The sequence below is a fragment of the Sebastes fasciatus genome, chromosome 22 (genome assembly GCF_043250625.1).
Source record: "Sebastes fasciatus isolate fSebFas1 chromosome 22, fSebFas1.pri, whole genome shotgun sequence".
Taxonomy (NCBI): domain Eukaryota; kingdom Metazoa; phylum Chordata; class Actinopteri; order Perciformes; family Sebastidae; genus Sebastes; species Sebastes fasciatus.
In genome coordinates this window covers 20,518,472-20,540,204 of record NC_133816.1, presented here as the reverse complement: position 1 = coordinate 20,540,204, position 21,733 = coordinate 20,518,472, and the positions used below count along the sequence as shown (strand labels likewise).

The 21,733-nt window shown below is 41.7% G+C and overlaps 1 protein-coding gene across 2 annotated transcripts; it reads right to left on the bottom strand.

Moving 5' to 3' along the window:
• Positions 1-2,725: 2,725 nt before the first annotated feature.
• Positions 2,726-18,891, bottom strand: gal3st4 (galactose-3-O-sulfotransferase 4). Of its 2 annotated transcripts, none has more exons than XM_074624262.1 (4): positions 18,718-18,891; positions 13,983-14,099; positions 4,395-4,695; positions 2,726-3,962 (listed from the first exon to the last, which is right to left on the bottom strand). In XM_074624262.1, the coding sequence occupies exons 1-4, from the start codon at positions 18,738-18,740 to the stop codon at positions 2,865-2,867; spliced, it is 1,539 nt and encodes a 512-aa protein (XP_074480363.1). In that variant the 5' UTR covers positions 18,741-18,891; the 3' UTR covers positions 2,726-2,864. The 2 variants fall into 2 exon arrangements, with proteins under 2 accessions (XP_074480363.1, XP_074480364.1); XM_074624263.1 differs by having other exon boundaries at positions 4,395-4,692.
• Between the last annotated feature and the right edge of the window lie 2,842 nt (positions 18,892-21,733).

Genomic DNA, 21,733 nt, shown 5'->3' with positions numbered 1-21,733 from the left:
AAACGCAACTTTCAACGGTGAAAGAAGCAGGCCTGTGTTTGAAACAGGTTTCCCCTGTTTTTATATGTTTGCAAACGACACTTCCTCGTGTTTATCTGTTGTCCTGATAGAATCTGCTCTTCCTCCTCAGCAGTGTAAACATGGGAGTTGCACAATCTCCCTGCAGCGACGTGCAGCTCACGGATCCAAAATGCAGCCGTCTCAGAATGAACTTCCATGTTCATCAAAACGAAGGAACGCTTCACCACGCGCAAACGTCGACATGGACAATACACAGGCATTGTTACACTTAATTAAAGTGCAACCGATGCAACGTGTAGGACTTCTAACCACAGCTAATTTGCAGACATTTATACAAAAATAGGAATTCCGTCTTGTTGGACCGCAGGTGTGCACGAGACTATCAAGTGAGAACCTGTCTGTGGTTACGAGGCCCTGACGGAGAGGTAGAATATTCATGCAGCAGCATGTTAATGACAAAAAAAAAATCAGCAGGCTTTTCAACAAGTAGCATGCAGAACCAGTCTGTAACAGAGCATGTGACCGGCTACGTGTTCGTGCTGAGAGAAACACACTGCGCTCCAGGGAGGATGAAGAGTTGCAGCTTCTTTCTGAGATAGTGAAAGATAGTGATAGTTCAGGTTGTTTGGCAATGATATATGTAGTTAATATTCAGGATTTCTGCCCTCCACACAAGCAAAGCAAAGCTGTTTCAACATACTTTTTAAGGAAATGTTTCCACCTATCAATTTTTTTTTTTTTAAGTTAGTGGCCATTCGGGCTCCTGAGCAACACTGATGTCCTCTTGGAATATGTGTTAGTGTTGCAACTGTAGTGTCTTTATGTTGTCTGCTGTCCGACCCGTAGACAGTATATATATATATATATATATATATATAGATGGACGACACGTCTCTATACTTCATCATACTGTACAAAAGTGAAGCCAAAATATCCCGAAAAACGGGCGCTGCCATCTTGCACATTTGGAACCAGAGTCTACGCAGTAGTTACAAAGAAGAGCAAGAAGTGAAAGTGAATCGTTCGTTTCATTTGTGACGTCAGCGCCCAGCAGCAGAGCTACGCTTCCGCCATTTTGGGACTGAAAGCGACTACTGGACGCCTGTAAAACATCCGCCTCCCGACGTTCCTACTCTATTTACAATACCGAGGACTACTTCACTCAGAGCGGCTGTCAATCATGACGTCACACCCCCTTTTTATAGTATCAAATAACTAATTAAAACCAAACGTATCATAAAAATCTTTTGGAAAAATGTATTTGACGTGTATTTGGAGGAGGCGGGACTTAAGACCTATACTGCAGCCAGCCACCAGGGGGCGATCCAGATGTTTTGGCTTCACTTTTGGGGAGCTGTCATGTCGTCCATCTTTATATACAGTCTTTGGTCTGACTACACAGCAACCGAAAATTCCCCGAATAACTGCTGACGTTTTCTAGTTAATCTGGGAGGAGTTCTGGGGAGTTGAGGTCATTAATGTGCATTTTATCTTCATCATCTTTCAGGGAGTGTACCTTTATCACGCAGCTGCTTTGAGATTTATTTTGGCCCAACACTATGAATTTAATTTTTTTAATACCTGACATCACGACAAAGAAATGAGTCTCCACGGAGATGTCTCTGCATGTGTCGGACAGATGGATACTTCAGCAGATAGTGGACTGGAGGAATGTGTGAAAACTGCTGATATCAACCGTCCTCCAGCCGGCTGCTGAGTATCAGGCTCCTCAGAACAACAGAAGCACCGGACTCGGATCAGTTTCCCCCTCTTGTATTATTAAGAGATATTTAAGAAGGTTAGTGGTTTCTAGACGGGGCTCAATACTGACTCTGCAGCTGAACTCTGTTGTTTCCAACAAAGTTTATCCTTAATACTTTTTGTCCATCAACGAGTACCAGCCTTTACTGACTTTACAAACCACATCAGCGATGGGAAATTAGTGTTGTCTATGTACCAGTTTGTGCCTCTCATGTGTTACCGTTGCTTTAGAGTCACAGAGCTCTCTGTTTCCTTATTCAGGTGGAGAGAAATGTCATATCCTTGCTCATTTTGTACATTATATACAATATGAATGCATTATTTAGTTTATATAAGTAGTGAGTAGGGCTGTCAACGTTAACACGATATTGCAAAACGTTTTAACGCATTCATTGCTTTAACGCAACATGCGATTTGTAGGTTGTAGCGGGCTCAGTTTTAAAGCTAGAGTGAATATACTGGTATCATATGAAACTAGAAAAACCTAATGAATCCATTGGTACCAACCATGTCATGCTAGCTACACTAACTTTTGGTGAGGAAACACTGTCATTGCCATTTTCAAAGGGGTCCCTTATTGATGAGGATTGTGTGGAAATGTTTTTAAATGGCCTGTTCCTCTAAAAAAAGGTCTTTTAGAGGAAGCTCAATGTAACGGTGCATGAGAGGCACAAACTTGGGGGCTAAAACGTACCTTTAAGTTTCGAGCATGTGCACCAAGGACGACGTGAAAAACCGTATTAATACAAACGGGGAATAAAACAGGCTTCCGTGTGTCTATAAATAAACAGCAAAGACTTTCGGAGTGCTTCTCCTCTTTAAAAACAAAGTGGTCCTTCAACGTGTTACTGCAGCCGTGACAGCCTCCCAGGCTCTCAGAGGTCAAGGGTTAAGTCCACGAGAATGACACCAACTAAAAGCAAAGACAGCTTTTAAGAAAAAACAAGCAAACAACCAAAGAAGTGGAAGTGCAAAGGAGGAGCTTTTTGTTTTCTCGTGTGTGTAAAACCGCACTTGGCTCAGCTTTCGGTTTCATCAGTCCGTCTGGTACCGTAGTTAAGGAACGAAACTCACCTCAAACCTCATCTCAATCTTCCTTTTTCTTCCTTTTTTGTTAAAGTCTGGTTCCTCCTCGTTAGGCGGCTTCCATCCCAGTCTCTGTCTCTGTTCGCCTCCTCCACCGTCCTCCCCCCACCGGCGTCCCCCCCCACCGCCCTCTCCCCTGTCCTGGACGAGTCTTGTCTTAAAAGCGAGGCACCAGCTGCCGCAATCGCGCCCTGCTGGTTCTGTTGCCCCGGCTGGGCTGGGCCCGACAGAGCCCGCGGGAACTGTTTAGCATCCAGCACGTCTTTGTACTGGATCTCGGGCCTGATCATCTTCAGACAGGCCGCCCTGGTGGCGTTGTCCAGCCCCGGCTGGAGCTCGTAGCCGAGGATCTTCACTAATCCGCTCTGGTACGGGCGGATGTTTTTGTCTCGGATCCGGTGCGCCTCCACGGGCTTCCCGCCGTCCCTGAGACAAACCCGGGCCAGATCTTCCCGCCGCGTCCTGAGAAGAGCTACTTCCTCCTCCATCTGGGCGAGACCGAACCTGTTGATTTCCTCCCAGAAAGAGCGGTTGAAAGTTTTATATAAGTGCCAGTCTAAGGCGTTCCACTGCCGCAGCTTCTCCCGCTGTTCCTCCGTTATATTGATCAGCGTCTTGGCTTGAGGTCGTATCCCTCTAACGCCGCCGCCAGCCGCCGCCACTTTGCTCACCCAGCTCACGCCGCCGCCGCTGGGCTTCTGCTGCCGAGCGTTGAGGCTGAACGAGACGACGGCGTCCAGCGGCCAGCAGAGGGCGTGTCTCAGCAGGATCATGGACTGGTCGAAGTACTCAGACACTAGAATCAGGTGGAAGGACTGGTGGATCATGTCGTCGGCGCGCTGAGCCAGCACCGCGGAGAAATTAGCGTTGTGGTCCAAGCCGAAGTCAAACATCAGCAGGTTGCGGGCGTAGTGGTTGTTGCGGAGACGGGGGTCGTAGTATTTGTTGGGGTCGTCGGCAAAGTCGCCCAAGCTTTTGGCTTTCCGAAAGGCGGGCGCCACCTCTTTATAATAAGCAAAGGAGGACTCGGCCAGAGCGACCGGGTTCCTGATGATGGAGAAATAGAACGTGTCCGCAGGCATCACCTTCTCCACCTGAGAAACAGGAAACCAGAACATGGAGTTACAAAACGTTTATGTGGATGTCCAATAAGTGTTAATGGTAAATGTTTCCGATTGAAGCAATAAATTCCTCAGTGCTGCTGTGTTGGCCGAGAACGCTGCAGGCACTTGTGTTTTATGAGGTTGGAAAAGGTCGAGTACTATTTGCTATATCTGGCTCATATTTTAGGAACATGGGAAAAGTTCAGTTTGACCATAAATGAAGACCTATAAGTTTCAATATGTGGGTTGAAGCTGTGGATAAAAAACATAAAACGTCAACACAAATTTTATACAAAAGTCTAAAAACAACTTTTTCTAACAAGTTATAAATGATATTACAACGTACCCACATCACTACAGAACATCTCATGATCATCATCATCATCGTTACACCTCCCCCCGCTCCTCTTCTGAATAACTCACCTCGGGCTTGTTAAACCTCATGTGATTGCACATGATGTGGAACTCCACGGCCCTGGGACCCCGGTAACCTTTGACCCTGTGAGCGTTGAAGGGCAGCGGGTAGCCCAGCTGGTAGCCCAGCGGCAGGGCGAAGCGGAGGTCGCGCTCCTCCCCGAAGCGGTACAGCATGTTGAGCATGGTGCTGCTGGCCGTCTTGTGGGTCTTGAGGAACGTGATGTGGGTGTGGGGCTGACAGGAGCCCAGAGAGGGGCCCTGGGCGTCAGGGGACGTGAAGATGGAGCGAACAGCTGGCTGGACGCTGCTGGAGGAAAAGGAAAGTAACTTTAGATCACATTTCAAACCGGGTGTGTTCAAAAATCCTACAGCACAGGATCAAATGACTCCATGTTATGTGAAAAATGTCTTTCGTAACCACAGAGAATTATCGACTACTCTGTAGTTCCCCTCAGCTCTACAGGGCTTTTTAGATCCTTTTACCTCTTTGCCTCGATTTTCTGGTAAACGATCAATAAATAAATGACTAGATAAATAAATAAATATGTTATTAAATGTAGGAAAAATCACATTTAAAATAAATGTAGCCATTAATTTATTTATTAATTAATTAATAAAATGTGATATATATTGATATTTTATATCTTTATTTATTTATCTTTGCATTAATTAAATATATTTGTTTACACTTCTGTTTAATTTTCCCTTTTATTTATTCATGTAGTCATTTTCTATTCATTTATGTTTGAGTTTATTTTTACTTTTTTCATTCATTTATTTATTTTTGAAATTATATTTTTATTTTATATATATACAGTATATATATATATATATTACGACTTTCCCTTTGCATTTCACCAGTTATTTATTTCCCCAAACTTATTTATTTCTGTATTATTTTCTTTATACATGTAGCAAAAATAATATTAAAAATAAATGTAGCCATTAATTAATTAATAAGATGTGATATATATTGATATTGATATTTTATATCTTTATTATCATTAATTCCCTTATTTATTTACTCTTCTGTTTAATATTCCCTTCAATTTATTCATATATTACTTTTATTATTTATTTTTTTTTAAATTAGTTTGTTTTGTATTTATTCATTTATTTTACATTTATTTTACATTTATTTATTTATTTTTGCAAATAGTTCTCATTTACTTTATATTCTTTTTTTTTTTTTTACAATTTCCCCTTTGAGTTTCACACCTTATCTATTTCCCCTAAACTTATTTATCATCTAATATTTTTATTTTGGCAGGTTCCGTCCTCCATACTAAAGTGGCCAACAACAAAAAAAAATTAATACAGCTTTAATTTTAACTAAGAGTTAACTGATTTTAGAGGTAAATTATTAACCAACAACTCGAGAGTCTATCTTTCGTAACTTGAGACTGCTGAGCAATGCCGTCATTCTTGTGAAGTGAAAACTCTTTTTTGGGATGTATGAGGGGGAAGTTTGCAGATCGGTTAGTTCATGACTCAACCCGGGTGTGTTTAAAACATTAATGAAAGACCTAAGAAACAGGGTCAACTGGGAGCTGTCTGTGTTTCTGAATATTTTCACTTTAACGTTGGCTTCAAACACATTTTAATGTGTTTTGTATGATATTATTCTATGTATTTATTTTGCATTTGTTTTATGTTGTGGCGTCAGCCGGGAGACGATAACGTTTCTCTTCCTGCTTCAGCCCCGTTGCAGGAAGAGAAACGTTACCATCTCCAACTGGGTGCCGGTAATAACGTTTCTCTTCCTGCTTCAGCTGAGGCAGGAAAAGCCAACACTAGGATCAGCATTGATTCATGGAGAGACCTTCGTCTGGTCAGCTAACATTACTGCCAAGCAGCTGAAATATAGAGTGATATTGTGCTTTTAGCTGACGTGTGTCGCCTCACTGTTTTGAACGATGCTCGTTCATGTCTATTTAGAGCGAGCAAGCGCGAGCCCGACGCTGACTTTCGTTGATTTCAAGGCCACAGGTGTCGCTGTTAACAAGCAATTCTGAAAGTTACAAATAGTCCCTTTAATAGCCAAATCTAAGGGATCAATATTTGCATCGCACTAAAAAAATCCAGCATGAGTCAGGCTCTGGTGTGTCGGTCAGTTAGAGGGCAGCGTAGTTCTGACCATAGAAATGCTCTCGACAGGCAGAGGGACTGAAACCTGAACCTCCCTCGGGGCCCTTGGACCCAGATGTTAGAGAATAGAGTGAAGGAGTTAAATGGAGAGCTTTGAAGAGGCACAAGGAAAGAGAGAGAGAGGTCAAAGTCAAGTCTGAGACTCCTTCAGGGTTAATAATTTGCTCCAGTATTTAAGGTCTTACTGCGTGCAGTAAGTTAGTAATAACACCAAAATCAGACATCTGTTCAAACCGTACTTTGACAATAATTTTTTAACATTAAAATAAACTCCCGAACTTCTTAAAGTAGCTGTATGAGAACAAAATACTGTCTTAAAATGAGAAAAATCCTCATTTCAATCAGGCTGTAGACCATGTGTGATGATGTTAGTCCCCATAGGAGCCATTTCATCATAGTGAGAGTTGACCTCGCTGTATAAAATGACCTGTGGTGACCTCTAGGATAATCACAGCCTCATGAAACTTCACAGCCACAAACTAGAGACCTAGAGCATTCAGAGGATGGATGGCTTTCCTAGCTAGATTGACGATAAGGGGGTTTCTGAGCAGTTTGCACAACAGAAGCGCTCGCCGATCCAGTCGCCGAAAAATGCAATTCTTGCAGAAATCTTTAAAAAATGTCAAAAGTTTTTGATCCCAAATCACAGCATGGCTTTTTCTATGGTGTTCCTCAAGGTCTTGGTGTCTTAATGTGGTATTTTGGAGGGATTATTGATAATTTTTTATCAATTCTCAAGTTTAAATTTAGTTCCAAATCTGTGTAACAAATGGTATCAACCCCAAAAATTGCCGCAACAACTTATGAGACATAATAGAGCATGAGGATGGACATCATATACTTCTTTCATAATGTTCTAAGCTCAAGAACAACTTGACAAACAGTGCTGAGCAGTGAGGTTTCATATTAATACAAAGTCTATCGTCAAACGAGGTCAACAGAGAATCTACTTGTTGAGGAACTCTGTTAATGTCAGCGAGAGGATCTTCAGTAACTATTATTAACCATTAAGGACAAGAACATCCTGTATAGCATTGTTAATGTTTGCTCCAAGATTACTGGAGTCAAACAAAGAGACATGTGTTCCCTCTGGGAGAACCAGGCGGTAAAGAAGGCTAAGAATATTATCAGCCAACCTCTTCATGTTGTGTCTCCTGAATTCTCCTCGAAGCCTTCAGGCCGCCGTTATCAGAACTAACCGTTACTCCAACTCTTTTATTCCTTCTGCTATCAGGTTATTAAACTCAGACAGTAGTAGTCATTTCACACGAGATTTTTAATGACAGTTGATGTGATTGACATGATAAATCATGTAACAATGTCTATTTATTATTTGTTTTCAAAATCAACATTTTACACACATTTATTTTGGATGATATTGAGGTCACCATAACATGCAACTTTATAATCTTCAAAAAGCTTTATGGCCCTAACCTAACATAACCATAACTGTAGTAGTGCGAGAACCACTGATAGTTCACACGACACGGGGGAGGGGAAACATCATTCTCCTGAGAATTTTGATATTTCCCCACGCTTTGGGGGCGGCAAAATATGGTTCCCGTGAAGATATTGATTTTATTTAAAGGGCTATTTAGGTAGTCATCAAACAAACATAAAGTACCTGACACATAAAGTTGGGGAACAATTTTAACTATAATCATTTTCTGGAGGTTTAAATTGCTGGGGTCAAATTGACCCCAAGGATAAAAGATGTTAACAGGAGCGCTAAAGGCTAAATGCCTCTGTTTTTTGTAATGTTCAAATGTTTTTAATAAAAGAGTGCGCATTGAATTACAGTACAGGGGATTTATTTTTGTTGTTTTGTTTTTTTTTACCGTGGTATCGAATTTGTATCGAGAATCGTGGAAATTTACTGGTATTGGTATCGACTACTAGATTTCTTGTATCATGACATCCCTATCTAAATCTGAATCTGAAGTGCTGAGCAGCATCTCAAATTAAACGTCAGGTTCTCAGCTTTCAGATGATGTACACCACTTCTATGTGACATCTACTGTTGACCTGCTATCTCCCCCTAAAGACCCCCTGTATCCCTCTAAAAAAGACAGAAACGGGTCTATTGTGGGTCTCAGAGGGTTAACTCTAATTTGTAATTATAACACTGAGCAGTCTTCTTCGTCTCTAAACTCTTTTAATCTTTAAAATGACGATCAAAAATACAAATAAATGAAACATGCGGTTTAGAAAAGCAACAGCTTGTTTCAATTTGCCAGATAAATATTTCATATCTCGCATTGCTCAAGTGCTCATTTTCAGGCCGTTGCTACAAGATAATGATCGTGAGTCGTAGCAGCAGCAACACGAGGCTGCGAACGCGTCTCGGCTCGATCTCAGTGGATTTTAGAATGAGCTCAAATTCAACAAGCAAACGAGTGAAAGCCGTCCCGCTGTCGTGTGTGTGTGTTTGACACCGTCCTGGCGCTTTAGATGAGATCTCTGTGATCGAATGCTGCGGTGTAAGATGAGTGAAGATCAAGGAGGAGGAGGAGAAGCATTAACCCTTTCAGCCCCACAGTTAAACCCTGCTCACACAGGACTGGTGTTACCTGGGGACATCTGGTAATCTGGAATAATTGCAGAGGTTGTCTGTGATCTTAATCTGTCCGGAATTTGTCAAGTAAAAATACCTCCCATACTTCGCCACACAGAGTTGTCATGTGATAATATTATATAATATAGTTTTGTGCGAATCGGCATCAAAACGCACTTTTATTCCTCGGCTTTTGGCTCGTCATGAGAGTTGACTATTTTAATCCTTTTTCCTTTCCTACTGGTCTTAACGCTTTTATTATTTTAATGTCCTGTTGGTTTTAAATTGGTCTTAGATGTTTTATTGTGTTGTCTTTATGTTTTTTACGTTTAATTGTACAGCACTTTTGTTGTTTTTAAATGTGCTTTATAAATAAATTTGTATTGGATCTTGGTGATTTGGGGTCGTATTTTTTTTTCGTTGTTGTTGTTTTCTGTCGAGAATTATGGACGCTGTGTTGGCAATTTATAAACGACAGTTTTGACGGCATTTTGGGTGCAAACTCAGGATTCATCTCGCTACACAGCATGGAGACCCATTTGCAAGAGCACTGGATTAAGAGGTCTTTGTGAATATAATATAAACATAAATAGGCCTATATTATAATAATATTTATAATATTAAATTAGGGCTGTCAATCGATTACAATATTTAATTAGTCGCAAATTAATCTAATATTATTATTATTATTTAAAGTGGCAGTAGGCAGTGTATTTTTGGCATCATTGGGCAAAAATTTCATAATAACCTTTCAGCATATTGTAATTCAAGTGTTCTGAGAGACTTCTGCTCCTCCTCATGGCTCTGTTTTCAGGCTTTAGAACATCTAGCCCAGGGGTGCCCAATACGTCGATCGCGATCTACCGGTAGATCGCGATCGACGTATTGCCATGCGATCTACCGGTAGATCGCATGGCATTAAAAAAAAAAGCTAAAAAAAAAAAATTACATTTTTTTTTTTTTTTTTTTTAAATAGACGTCAGCCAACAAATTGCAACACTGTTTCACCTGAACTCATCTGGAGTGGAGGATGAGATTTTGACACTACAAGCTGACATTCAGCTTAAGTCCAGGGCTCATGGACAGTTCTGGAACTTACTCACAGAGGAAAAGTACCTCAACATGAGGAAATGTGCTACCTCCTTGACTGCATTATTCGGCTCCACTTATTTATGCGAGTCAGCCTTTTCCCACATGAAGATTATTAAGTCCAAATACCGTTCCACCTTGACTGATGATCATTTGGAAGTGTGCTTGAGGCTGGCTATCAGCAGCTACTGTCCGGACTATGCATCCCTGGCTGATTCCATTCAGTGCAAGTCATCAGAGTAAGGTAATGACAAAAAATGTACAGAGTTATATTGTACAATATGGGTTCATGCAGTTATGCAAGGTACACCAACATATATTGTACATATAAAGAATACTCAATATATTTATAAATAAATATATGTTTTGCATTTTTATAGTAGGTAGATCATTTTGACTTGGTCATTTTATAAGTAGCTCGCATGCTGAAAAAGTGTGGGCACTCCTGATCTAGCCCGTGACGGGAGACTTTGACCAATCACAGGTCAGTTCATTGCGAGAGCGTTCCTATTGGCTGTGCTCCGGTCATGTGACCAGAACTTGGCGTTCCTTCACCAGATTTCACAATGGCGGCGGCGGCGGCGTTACAAACTTTCTCATTTTACAGTTAAACAGTGCACTACAAGATGATTCTGAGAACATGTGAAAACAGAAAGTCATTACAGTAACAGAATATTGATTCATATTTGATCAGCGCGGCCTAGTTTGACCGTTTGGTCGGAGTTCACGAGTGATTGACAGCTGCCTCTGTTGAACGAACAGCCGATAGGAACGCTCTCTCTCTCTCTGAAATGACCTGTGATTGGTCAATGATGCCAAAAAATATTCTGCCTACTGAAGCTTTAGCTAACTGATATCATCGACGTAATCCGACTGAGACGCTGACATCGCTCCGAGCCTTTTCCGTCGACACAAGAATCTTTGTGTGTTTGGTAAAGAGGTGTCCTGTGATTAAATGGTTCCAACACCACCAGTAACATTCAGCTCCTCTATCGTTCTCCTCGGTTCCTCAGTGTGGTTCTCGTGGTCGCCGCTGTCACAGCCGAAAAAAACAGTCCAGTCATGCTGCTGTGGTGAACAGCTGAGCACGTACAGTACACAGTCTGTGCCTCAATCAACACTCCTTTTAATGGTAAACACTCAGCAACTTAATTAGCGGCTGTCAAAGTTAATGCGATAATAACGCTTTTAACACCACTAATTTCTTTAACAAGTTATGGTTGTGCTGTAGCACGCTCAGTTTTAAAGCTAGAGTGAAGATACTGGGATCATATGAAGCTAGAAAACCTAAAGAACGGCTACATAACGCTTGCATGAAAAACTGACATGGTCATTTTCAAAGGGGTGCCTTTTTGACCTCTGACCTCAAGATATGTGAATGGAAATGGGTTCTATGGGTTCCCACGAGTCTCCCCTTTACAGAAATGTCCACAATTCGTGCAGAAAGAAATCTCCAAATGTCAAAAGTTTTTGATCCCAAATCACAGCATGTTTTTTTCTATGGTGTTCCTCAATGTCTTGGTGTCTTAATGTGGTATTTTGGAGGGATTATTGATAATTTTTATCAATTCTCGAGTGGTAAAAAAGGTTAAATTCAGCATCAAATCTGTGTAACAAATGGTATCAACCCAAAAAAGTTGATGCAACAACTTATGAGACATAATACAGCATGGGAATGACCATAACATACTTCGATAACAATGTTCTACACTATGATTTGAGCATATTTTCTATTCTAAATGCAGTACCTGTGAGGGTTTCTGGGCAATATTTATCATTGTTTTGTGTTGTTAATTGATTTCCAATAATAAATATATACATACATTTACATAAAGCAGCATATTTGTCCACTCCCATGTTGATAAGAGTATTAAATACTTGACAAATCTACCTTTAAGGTACATTATAAAACAGATAATAAACTATTTTAATCGAGCCCTAATAGAGACCAAAGTGCTTCTGGAAAACCATCCGGCACCTTAGGAGGGGGAAACGGGGAACCATCCAAGCTGTGTACAGTAAGGATGGGACACTGTTGACCTCAACTGAGGAGGTAATCGGGCGGTGGAAGGAGCACTTTGAGGAACTTCTGAATCCGACCAATACGCCCTCTATGGTAGAGGCAGAGCTGGAAGCTGATGGGGGACCATCATCAATTACCCTGGTGGAAGTCACTGAGGTAGTCAAACAACTCCACAGTGGCAAAGCCCCGGGGGTTGATGAGATCCGCCCAGAAATGCTGAAGGCTCTGGGTGGGGAGGGGCTGTCTTGGATGACACGTCTCTTCAACACCGCGTGGAAGTCGGTGACAGTGCCTAAGGAGTGGCAGACCGGGGTGGTGGTTCCCCTTTTCAAAAAGGGGGACCAGAGAGTGTGTGCCAATTACAGGGGTATCACACTGCTCAGCCTCCCTGGTAAAGTCTACTCCAAGGTGCTGGAAAGGAGGGTTCGGCCGATAGTCGAACCTCAGATCGAAGAGGAACAATGCGGATTCCGTCCTGGCCGTGGAACAACGGACCAGCTTTTCACTCTCGCAAGGATCCTGGAGGGGGCCTGGGAGTATGCCCATCCAGTCTACATGTGTTTTGTGGACTTGGAGAAGGCATATGACCGGGTCCCCCGGGAGATACTGTGGGGGGTGCTGCGGGAGTATGGGGTGAGGGGGGCACTTCTCAGGGCCATCCAATCCCTGTACGCCCAAAGCGAGAGCTGTGTTCGGATCCTCGGCAATAAGTCGGACTCGTTTCCGGTGGGGGTTGGCCTCCGCCAGGGCTGCGCTTTGTCACCAATCCTGTTCGTGATATTCATGGACAGGATATCGAGGCGTAGTCGGGTGGAGGAGGGTTTGCAGATCGGTGTGCTGAGGATCTCATCGCTGCTTTTTGCAGATGATGTGGTCCTGTTGGCATCATCGGTCTGCGACCTCCAGCACTCACTGGATCGGTTCGCAGCCGAGTGTGACGCAGTCGGGATGAGAATCAGCACCTCTAAATCTGAGGCCATGGTTCTCAGCAGGAAACCGGTGGTTTGCCTACTCCGGGTAGGGAATGAGTCCTTACCCCAAGTGAAGGAGTTTAAGTATCTCGGGGTCTTGTTCGCGAGTGAGGGGACGATGGAACGTGAGATTGGTCGGAGAATCGGAGCAGCAGGGGCGGTATTGCATTCGCTTTACCGCACCGTTGTGACGAAAAGAGAGCTGAGCCGGAAGGCAAAGCTCTCGATCTACCGTTCAATCTTCGTTCCTACTCTCACCTATGGTCATGAGGGTTGGGTCATGACCGAAAGAACGAGGTCGCGGGTGCAAGCGGCCGAAATGGGTTTCCTCAGGAGGGTGGCTGGCGTCTCCCTTAGAGATAGGGTAAGAAGCTCAGTCATCCGTTAGGGACTCGGAGTAGAGTCCTTGCTCCTTTGCGTCGAAAGGAGCCAGTTGAGGTGGTTCGGGCATCTAGCACGGATGCCTCCTGGGCGCCTCCCTTGGGAGGTGTTCCAGGCACGACCAGCTGGGAGGAGACCACGGGGAAGACCCAGGACTAGATGGAGAGATTATATCTCTACTCTGGCCTGGGAACGCCTCGGGATCCCCCAGTCAGAGCTGGTTAATGCGGCCCGGGAAAGGGAAGTTTGGGGTCCCCTGCTGGAGCTGTTGCCCCCGCGACCCGATCCCGGATAAGCGGTTGAAGATGGATGGATGGATGGAATAGAGACTAATTTATGCTGGTTGTAACGCTAACAGCTGTAATGCAAAAGACAGAACTGAAACTACAGTTAAAGATTAAATAAAATGAGTAAGGGAAATAAGATACCTCTTGTTGAAGATGACCCCCAACAGCTGGCCAGCGAACCCAATGGCAACGAAGAGCAGCAGCGCTTTCCACATCCAGACTGGGCCCACCCGACCACAGACCAGCCACCGCAACATCCTGGGAGGACGGGAGGAGGGGCGGAGGTGAGGATGGATGGATGGATGGATGGAGAGATGGAGAGATGATGTTATGAGGTGGAGGAGGGGGACCACGGGAGATGATGTCATATGAAAAAAGAGAGAGGAGACGGGCCGAGCGTGGGAGGGAGAAGGGTGGAGGAGGTAGAGGAGGCAAAAAGAGGGATAGAGAAAGGGAGACATTTGGATGAGTCATAAACTAAACATGACTAACGCTTCATCATCATCATCTTCACGAGGAGGAAAGCAGCCTGAAACATCCAGAGACAACATTAGACCAATAATAACCTCTTTACCCAACGAACGCTGAGCTGCGTGTTAAAACTCTGCCTTTAAAAACTTCATAAAATGCTCTTTTTTTCTGAATAGTTTATAAAAGTCAAGGCCTTAACGCGACTAAAACAACGCTCCGAGTGTATTTCGTCCAAACAATGTTTGATTGGCAACGATTTCAATATTTTAGATACAAAATCAACACACGATAAATTATATTTTTGACCGTTTTTTAATATTGAATGTATTGACTTTGGATTCTTTTTTTGTTATCTTATTTACATTATTAATCTAGTTAATCTAAGTTTTATTAACACGGTGTGTTTCCGTGTAACGTATCGGCGGATGCCTCTCTCATTCAGCAGCCTCGTTATGTCTGTATAACGTTACACTACGTTGTCTCTCATCACGTCATCTACCACTTTGTTCTGTCTCACCGCGGACGACCAGCAGCTTCCGCACACACATCCACACACGTATCTCTCTGCTCTCAGAAGGAAGGAGGCGGGGTCACGCGTCATCAACGCGTCATCAACGCGTCATCAACGCGTCATCAGTTACACTGCGCATGTGTTATACTCTGTGGTCTTAATGCTCAGGCTGATCGGAACCCTTAAAAATATTCCTGAATCCGAATCCGGATCGCCACCAAAATCGTATGGATTGCTCATTGTGTGACATCCCAACCATCCAAAAAAATTCAGTCAAATCCGTTGCGGACTTTTGGAGCAATCCTGCTAACAGACAAACAAACTAACAAACCAATGCCGGTGAAAACGTAACCCTCTTCCTAGGCCTTCAGCCTTGGCGGAGGCAATAAAACGTCTCCATTTGGAGTCAAAATTATACAATTGTAGTTGTTTTTTATTGATTTTCTACCGTGCACAATGGTAGAATGTGATGATGCACAGAGTAAATGTCATGGCCAAAGGCTCCATTGAGTGCACATCACCTCCTGTAGAGGATATCAGTAGTATTTTATAACCAGATTCCCTTTCAAGAGGTAGAAAACCCATTTTGGAACACTTTGGGTATCCAAATGGAGAGTCCACCTGGTTCTATCCTAAACTAAAACCTACATAGGATCTATGTGCTTTGTGTTATTTATATCTACTTTGGCACAGTTGTAGTTCCTCAATGAATTCAGCTGTAACTCTGTGCATGGCATCATCGCTATAATGGTGTTTTCCACTGTCTAATCTAGATTTAGGCGAGGATAAAAATGTAATTTTTTCCTTTGGCTCATCACAGTTTACTCAGGCATAGTAACAGTCACAATGTTACTGACACTGGGGATGAATCCTCTAAGGTCTTACCTCATTGTTAAGATGTTTTGTTCCTTAATCTCAAAGGGATAAACACAAACTTTTACTATGTCATCCTATATAACTGTTATTCCTCTGACATCTCGGGGTCGTCGCTCCGTATATATGAACTACTTTAATGCATGGCAGCATGGTGGCAAAGGGAGAAAATAACCGTCCAATCAGAGCTGAGTTTGTAAATAACAACTCAAACATGCCTCAGGCTCTCAGGCTGGAGAGAGAGAGACAGTTGGTTAGGTCATCGTGACCAACGCTGTGAATCAATAAACAGGACATTCATGGTAATATTGAATTTACGGGATTGTGAAGAACGTCATTGATTTGTCCTTTTTGTTTTTGTTCTACAGTTGTTGGCAGCAGCAGCAGATATAATAAAGCTACAGTCTGTAATGTCAAAGCTCAGAGACGGGGAGACAGTCTGCACGGGGAAATTTCACATTCCTGCTACTGTAACACTGAACAACTGCATTTTTGTACTCTGGTGCAGAAACTGAATTTGTGAGTGGGAGACCAGTCGAGTGTGTGTTTGCATACCACACAATGTAAACTTACAGTCCAACTAAACGCAGTCGTCACGACTCGAGAGGTCTGTTCCGTCACGCCGCCGCCTTTAGTTACACTTCTTATTGCTCAATAGACGACCACAAACAACCTATTAGGCTAATACAATAAAAAAAAGTCGTAATATTATGAGACTAACGTCACAAGTTTACGAGAAAAAAGTCGTAGTATTATGAGAATAAAGTCCGAAGTTTAAGAGAAAAAAGTCGTAATATTATGAGAATAAAGTCCGAAGTTTAAGAGATAAAAGTCGTAGTATTATGAGAATAAAGTCATAATATTATCAAGTAGTAACTTTACGTGTTATTTTAGAGAGGAAATAGAGCAGCGTGTGTGAAAATGAGGAACGTGGAGCATCTTGTGAAGTTACATTTTAGTTTAGTTTGTCAGACTCTACAACCAGCACTGATCCCAGTAGATCACTTAAACTGCACTATATTGTATACTGACTGTGCAATATCATCACTACTCAGGTGTAATTCATACTGTGCAATATTTGCAGGTGGAATTTCATTTCATTCTCACTGTGCATTATCATTTTTCCACTTGTGCAATTTTGTTAATAGTCTGTTTATTGTTAATACTGTTTATACTGCTCCTATTTTTATACTTCCTTCTATTTAAATGGTTTATATTTTGTTACACTTTGTTTAGCTCGTGTGTTAGCTGATGCATCTTGTTTTTTGTTCCCCTTTGCTGCTGTGCACTGAACATGTCTCCACTGCAGGACTAATAAAGGAACATCTTATCTTATCTTATCTTTAGGTTTCACAAATAACCAGATACTTCCTATTTTGGCTCATCAGCACCACGTTATCATCAGTATCAGGACCTTGAAAAGATTGTGCAAGAAGCGTTTATGCCGAAGAAAGAACCACACGGACCTGATGGGGAAACTGACTCTTTTGTGGAGGAGGAAATTAAATTTTTTCTAGTAAAGTTATGACTTTATTCTCGTAATATTACGACTTTTTTTTCTTAAAATAGTATGACTTTATTTTCATTAAATAACAACTTTTTTCTCGTTATATGACAAAAAAAATTCTCAGAAAATTATGACTTTATTGTCTTAATATTACGACTTTATTCTCATAATATTACGACTTTATTCAAAATCTCAATTTTTTTTCCCCCCTCAATGTGGCCTTAAGACTCCATCGTAGATATGATATCGTGCAACGATGATAAATGATAAATGTATGTTGTTACTGAGCAAAATATGAAAGGACTTTGCCTGCGGGGCCCAGAAACCACCACAGTGTTATAATCAGAGACACAAGGTGGTGTGTGAACAGAAAGCCATTCATGTGTTTTCACTGCTGGTAATAATCACACACAATATTAAACATGTGTTATAATAAACATATGGAGAGCAGAGGTAGCTGGATATAGAATAAAAGAGAGCGGTGCTGCTGCTGCACACACACAGAGAGGAATCAGCAGTACGACTTTTCTATTTTTAAAATTATGACTATATTCTCGTAATATTAAGATTTTTTTCCTCGTAAAATTATGACTTTATTCTCGTAATATTACAAAAAAAATTCTCTGAAAATTATGACTTTATTCTCTTAATATGACTTTTTCTCGTAAAATTATACTTTATTCTGGTAATATTACGACTACTTTTTCTCGTAAACTTATGACTTTATTCTCTTAATATTACAACATTTCTTCTCGTAAAATTATGACTTTATTCTCGTAATATTACAAATTTCTTTCTCTTAATACTAAGACTTTTTTTCTTGTAAAATAATGACTTTATTCTCTTAATATTGTGACTTTATTCTCATAATATATAATATCCTCAATGTGGCCCTAAGACTCTGCCGTAGATATGATATCGTGCAACAATAAATAATAAATGTATGTTGTTAGTGAGCCAAATATGAAAGGACTTTGCCTGCAGGGCCCAGAAACCACCACAGTGTTATAATCAGAGACACAAAGTGGTGTGTGTGTGTGTGTGTGTGTGTGTGTGTGTGTGTGTGTGTGTGTGTGTGTGATGGACTGCTGGTAATAATCACAGACAATATCAAACATGTGTTATAATAAACATATGGAAAGCAGAAGGTAGCTGAATATAGAATAAAGAGAGCGATGCTGCTGCACAGAGAGAGGAATCATCAGCAGAGAGCTCAGCCACCACCCAACACAACACAAAGAAGCCTTCAGTATACAGCTTTCATTCACATGCACACACACACACACACACACACACACACACACACACACACACACACACGCACACACACGACTGAATCTCTGCAGATGCATTGAATCATGTTGAGAGAAAGGCCTTTGAAGCAGCCCCTCCACCCACACCTTTCTCCTGTTTTCTCTGCAGGATCTCTGCAGCTCAGCGACACATTCTATTTTATTACCCCGCAATCAGTGCACCCTGAGCGGCCTGCAGTAGCTGCTCTGTCCGGTCGTTACCTGGCTCTCCGTCTGAACAGCATCGCTGTCGGTGTTGTTGTTGTGCAGCTGCAGAGAGGAGCTCTGGAGCATCTCGGAGGTCTTTCAGCTGCTGCAGCTGACCGGCCAGCCGGGCTCCAGATCAGATCAGGCCATCATGGACCCGGACTGGACCGGACCGGTACCGGTGCTCCCGCCACACACACACACACACAGAACCGGGTTCAGGCTTTAGGATAAATCCGGACCGAGGCTCCAACCGATTTCTTTCTCTGTCTGTCTGTGCACCGACAGCTCTAACGTTTTATTCTGCTGACACACACACACACACACACACACACACATACACACATACACACACACACCGAGACCACAAAGACAGAGAGTGTGTTTGTGTGCGTGCAGTACTTCCGGATGCTTGCAAAATAAAAGCATGCAGCAGCAGAACAATCCACAAAGACCTGCAAGGAGGTATGGAGGACGCAAGCTGCCAAAATAAAAAATAAAAGACTCAATAAATTAATTAATTAATAAAAAAATATTAAACAACAAATTATTATTATTATTATTATTATTAAGGACATATGTATTTATTTATCGAGTCATTTATTTATTACCTCCGCCAAGGCCGAAGGCATAGGAAGGAGGTAATAAATTCTTGCGATACTCCTCCTAGATCAGGGGTCAGCAACCTTTACTATCAAACGAGCCATTTTCGGCAAAAAAAAAAAAAAAAAGAAGTCAAAATCTGTCTGGAGCCGCAAAACATTTGATCATTGTGATGAAGGTAACACAGTTTATAGTCTAAGTATATAGTATATAAGTCACTGACAACAGAGAGGTGACAGTGGAGGAGGTTCAGAGGGGTCCACACCCTGCGTTAAAAGCTATTATTGACATCTTCCTGAGTCTCCTGTCAGCTTTCATTGCACCTGTTTGGGCATTCTTGTCATTCTTGTTGGTAGTTGGAGATTTGTGACCTCATAAATTCCACTTTCAACCTGAGCAGAGACCTAATCAACAACTGAAAACACCTGTTTGGGTGTTCAGAGGACAAACAGGTTCAGCTTATACAGAGTTTGAACAAAGTGTTCAGATGTACAAAAAAAAAAAAAAATGAGTAAACATCTTCCAGTCCTTTCGAGTTGGTACTAAATGTGATTACTACATTATGGAAATGCCCATTGATCGGCAGTTTGAGCCCCTCAAGTTAGAAAGAGGAAAGCACACATGGCATTACAGTTCCATAGAGGAGTACAAGTTTCCATGCTTTTATTTTGAAGGCAAAGTGGTCGTATTTCCGGTGTGGTTTGTTTCACTTCTGTTACCTTGACGAAGAAGGTTTGCTGAATCTGACGTCAGCCTGTGATGCTGACAGAAAGGCATCCAGAGAAAAAATGTTTCCCATTTATGAAATAGTCCCATTCCCTGATGTGGACCGAACATCTGGACCTACATCACCTGTGACATACAGTCCTAGTCTCATGTGGCCCAATAAACAAAGCAACAATTGAATGTACTCTTACCACCCGCTGTGATGCGGAGGAGTACACTGAGGAATGATGGAAACATGTACACACATGTGCACAGCAATGTAAATCTATGAATGTATGTCTGTGCATGTACATTGGCAGATTACTGTGGGAGTACTTGTGCATGCATGTCTGTATGTAATTACATTGTATGTGGACAAACCCGTAGACGTCAGGAAGAAAGCATGTGGGTGTATTATGTTTATTATGTCAGAGAAATGATTTGCTATTATCTCTATCACTGTGTAAGTACTTCAAAAACGTGTATGTGCACACATACCTGGCCAATAAAGGTGATTCTGATTTAAATATACAGGGTGATGTAGGATGCAGTTTCTCAACATAAAGTGTATTAAAGCAGAGTGTTGTGCATCTACCCGTGAATATATTTATGCAAAAAATTAATGAAGAAATAATCACACAAAAATTGTAATTTATAGTAGTTACTAGTTACTAGATGCCGCCAAATTCTACACACTGCACCTTTAAGGTTAGAAAATACTTCATGTTTGTATTCAAATAATAACGCAACAACGTAACTACCGTAAAAAAACAAAAGCCGCCCTTAGCAGCCTTTTTTGTATAACGTTACACAACAAGCGTAACAACGTTACGTAAAACAAGAAAAAAACGTTACATAAAACAACGTTACATATAAAACGTTATGTATAAAAACGTTATGTATAAAAACGTTACGTATGACAACGTTACGTATGACAACGTTACGTATGACAACGTTACGTATGACAACGTTACGTATGACAACGTTACGTATAACGACGTTACGTATAACGTTACGTACAACAACGTTGCGTATAACAACATTATGTTTAACGTTTCCTATAACACAGTTACATATAACAACATTACGTATAACAACATTACGTATAACAACATTATGTATGACAACCTATAACAACGTTACGTATAACAACATTACGTATGACAACATATAACAGCGTTACGTATTACAACGTTATGTATAACAACATTACGTATGACGTCACGTATGACAACGTCACGTATGACAATGTCACGCATAACAACGTCACGCATAACAAGGTCACGCATAAAAACATCACGCATAAAAACGTCACGCATAACAACGTCACGTATAAACAGCGTTACGCGTAACAACATCACGCACAAAAACATCACGCACAACAACGTCATGCATAACAACGTCACGCATAACAACGTCACGCATAACAACGTCACGTATAACAAGGTCACGTATAAACAGCGTTACGCGTAACAACGTCACGCATAAAAACGTCATGTATAACAACTTCATGTATAACAACTTCAGGTATAACAACGTCACGCATAAAAACGTCACGCATAACAACGCCACGCATAACAACATCACGCATAACAATGTCACGCGTAACAACGTCACGCATAACAACGTTACGTATAACAACATCACGCATAACAACGTTACGTATAACAACATTACGTTTAACAACATTACGTGAACGGCGACTGGGTTGGGCGTAAATAGG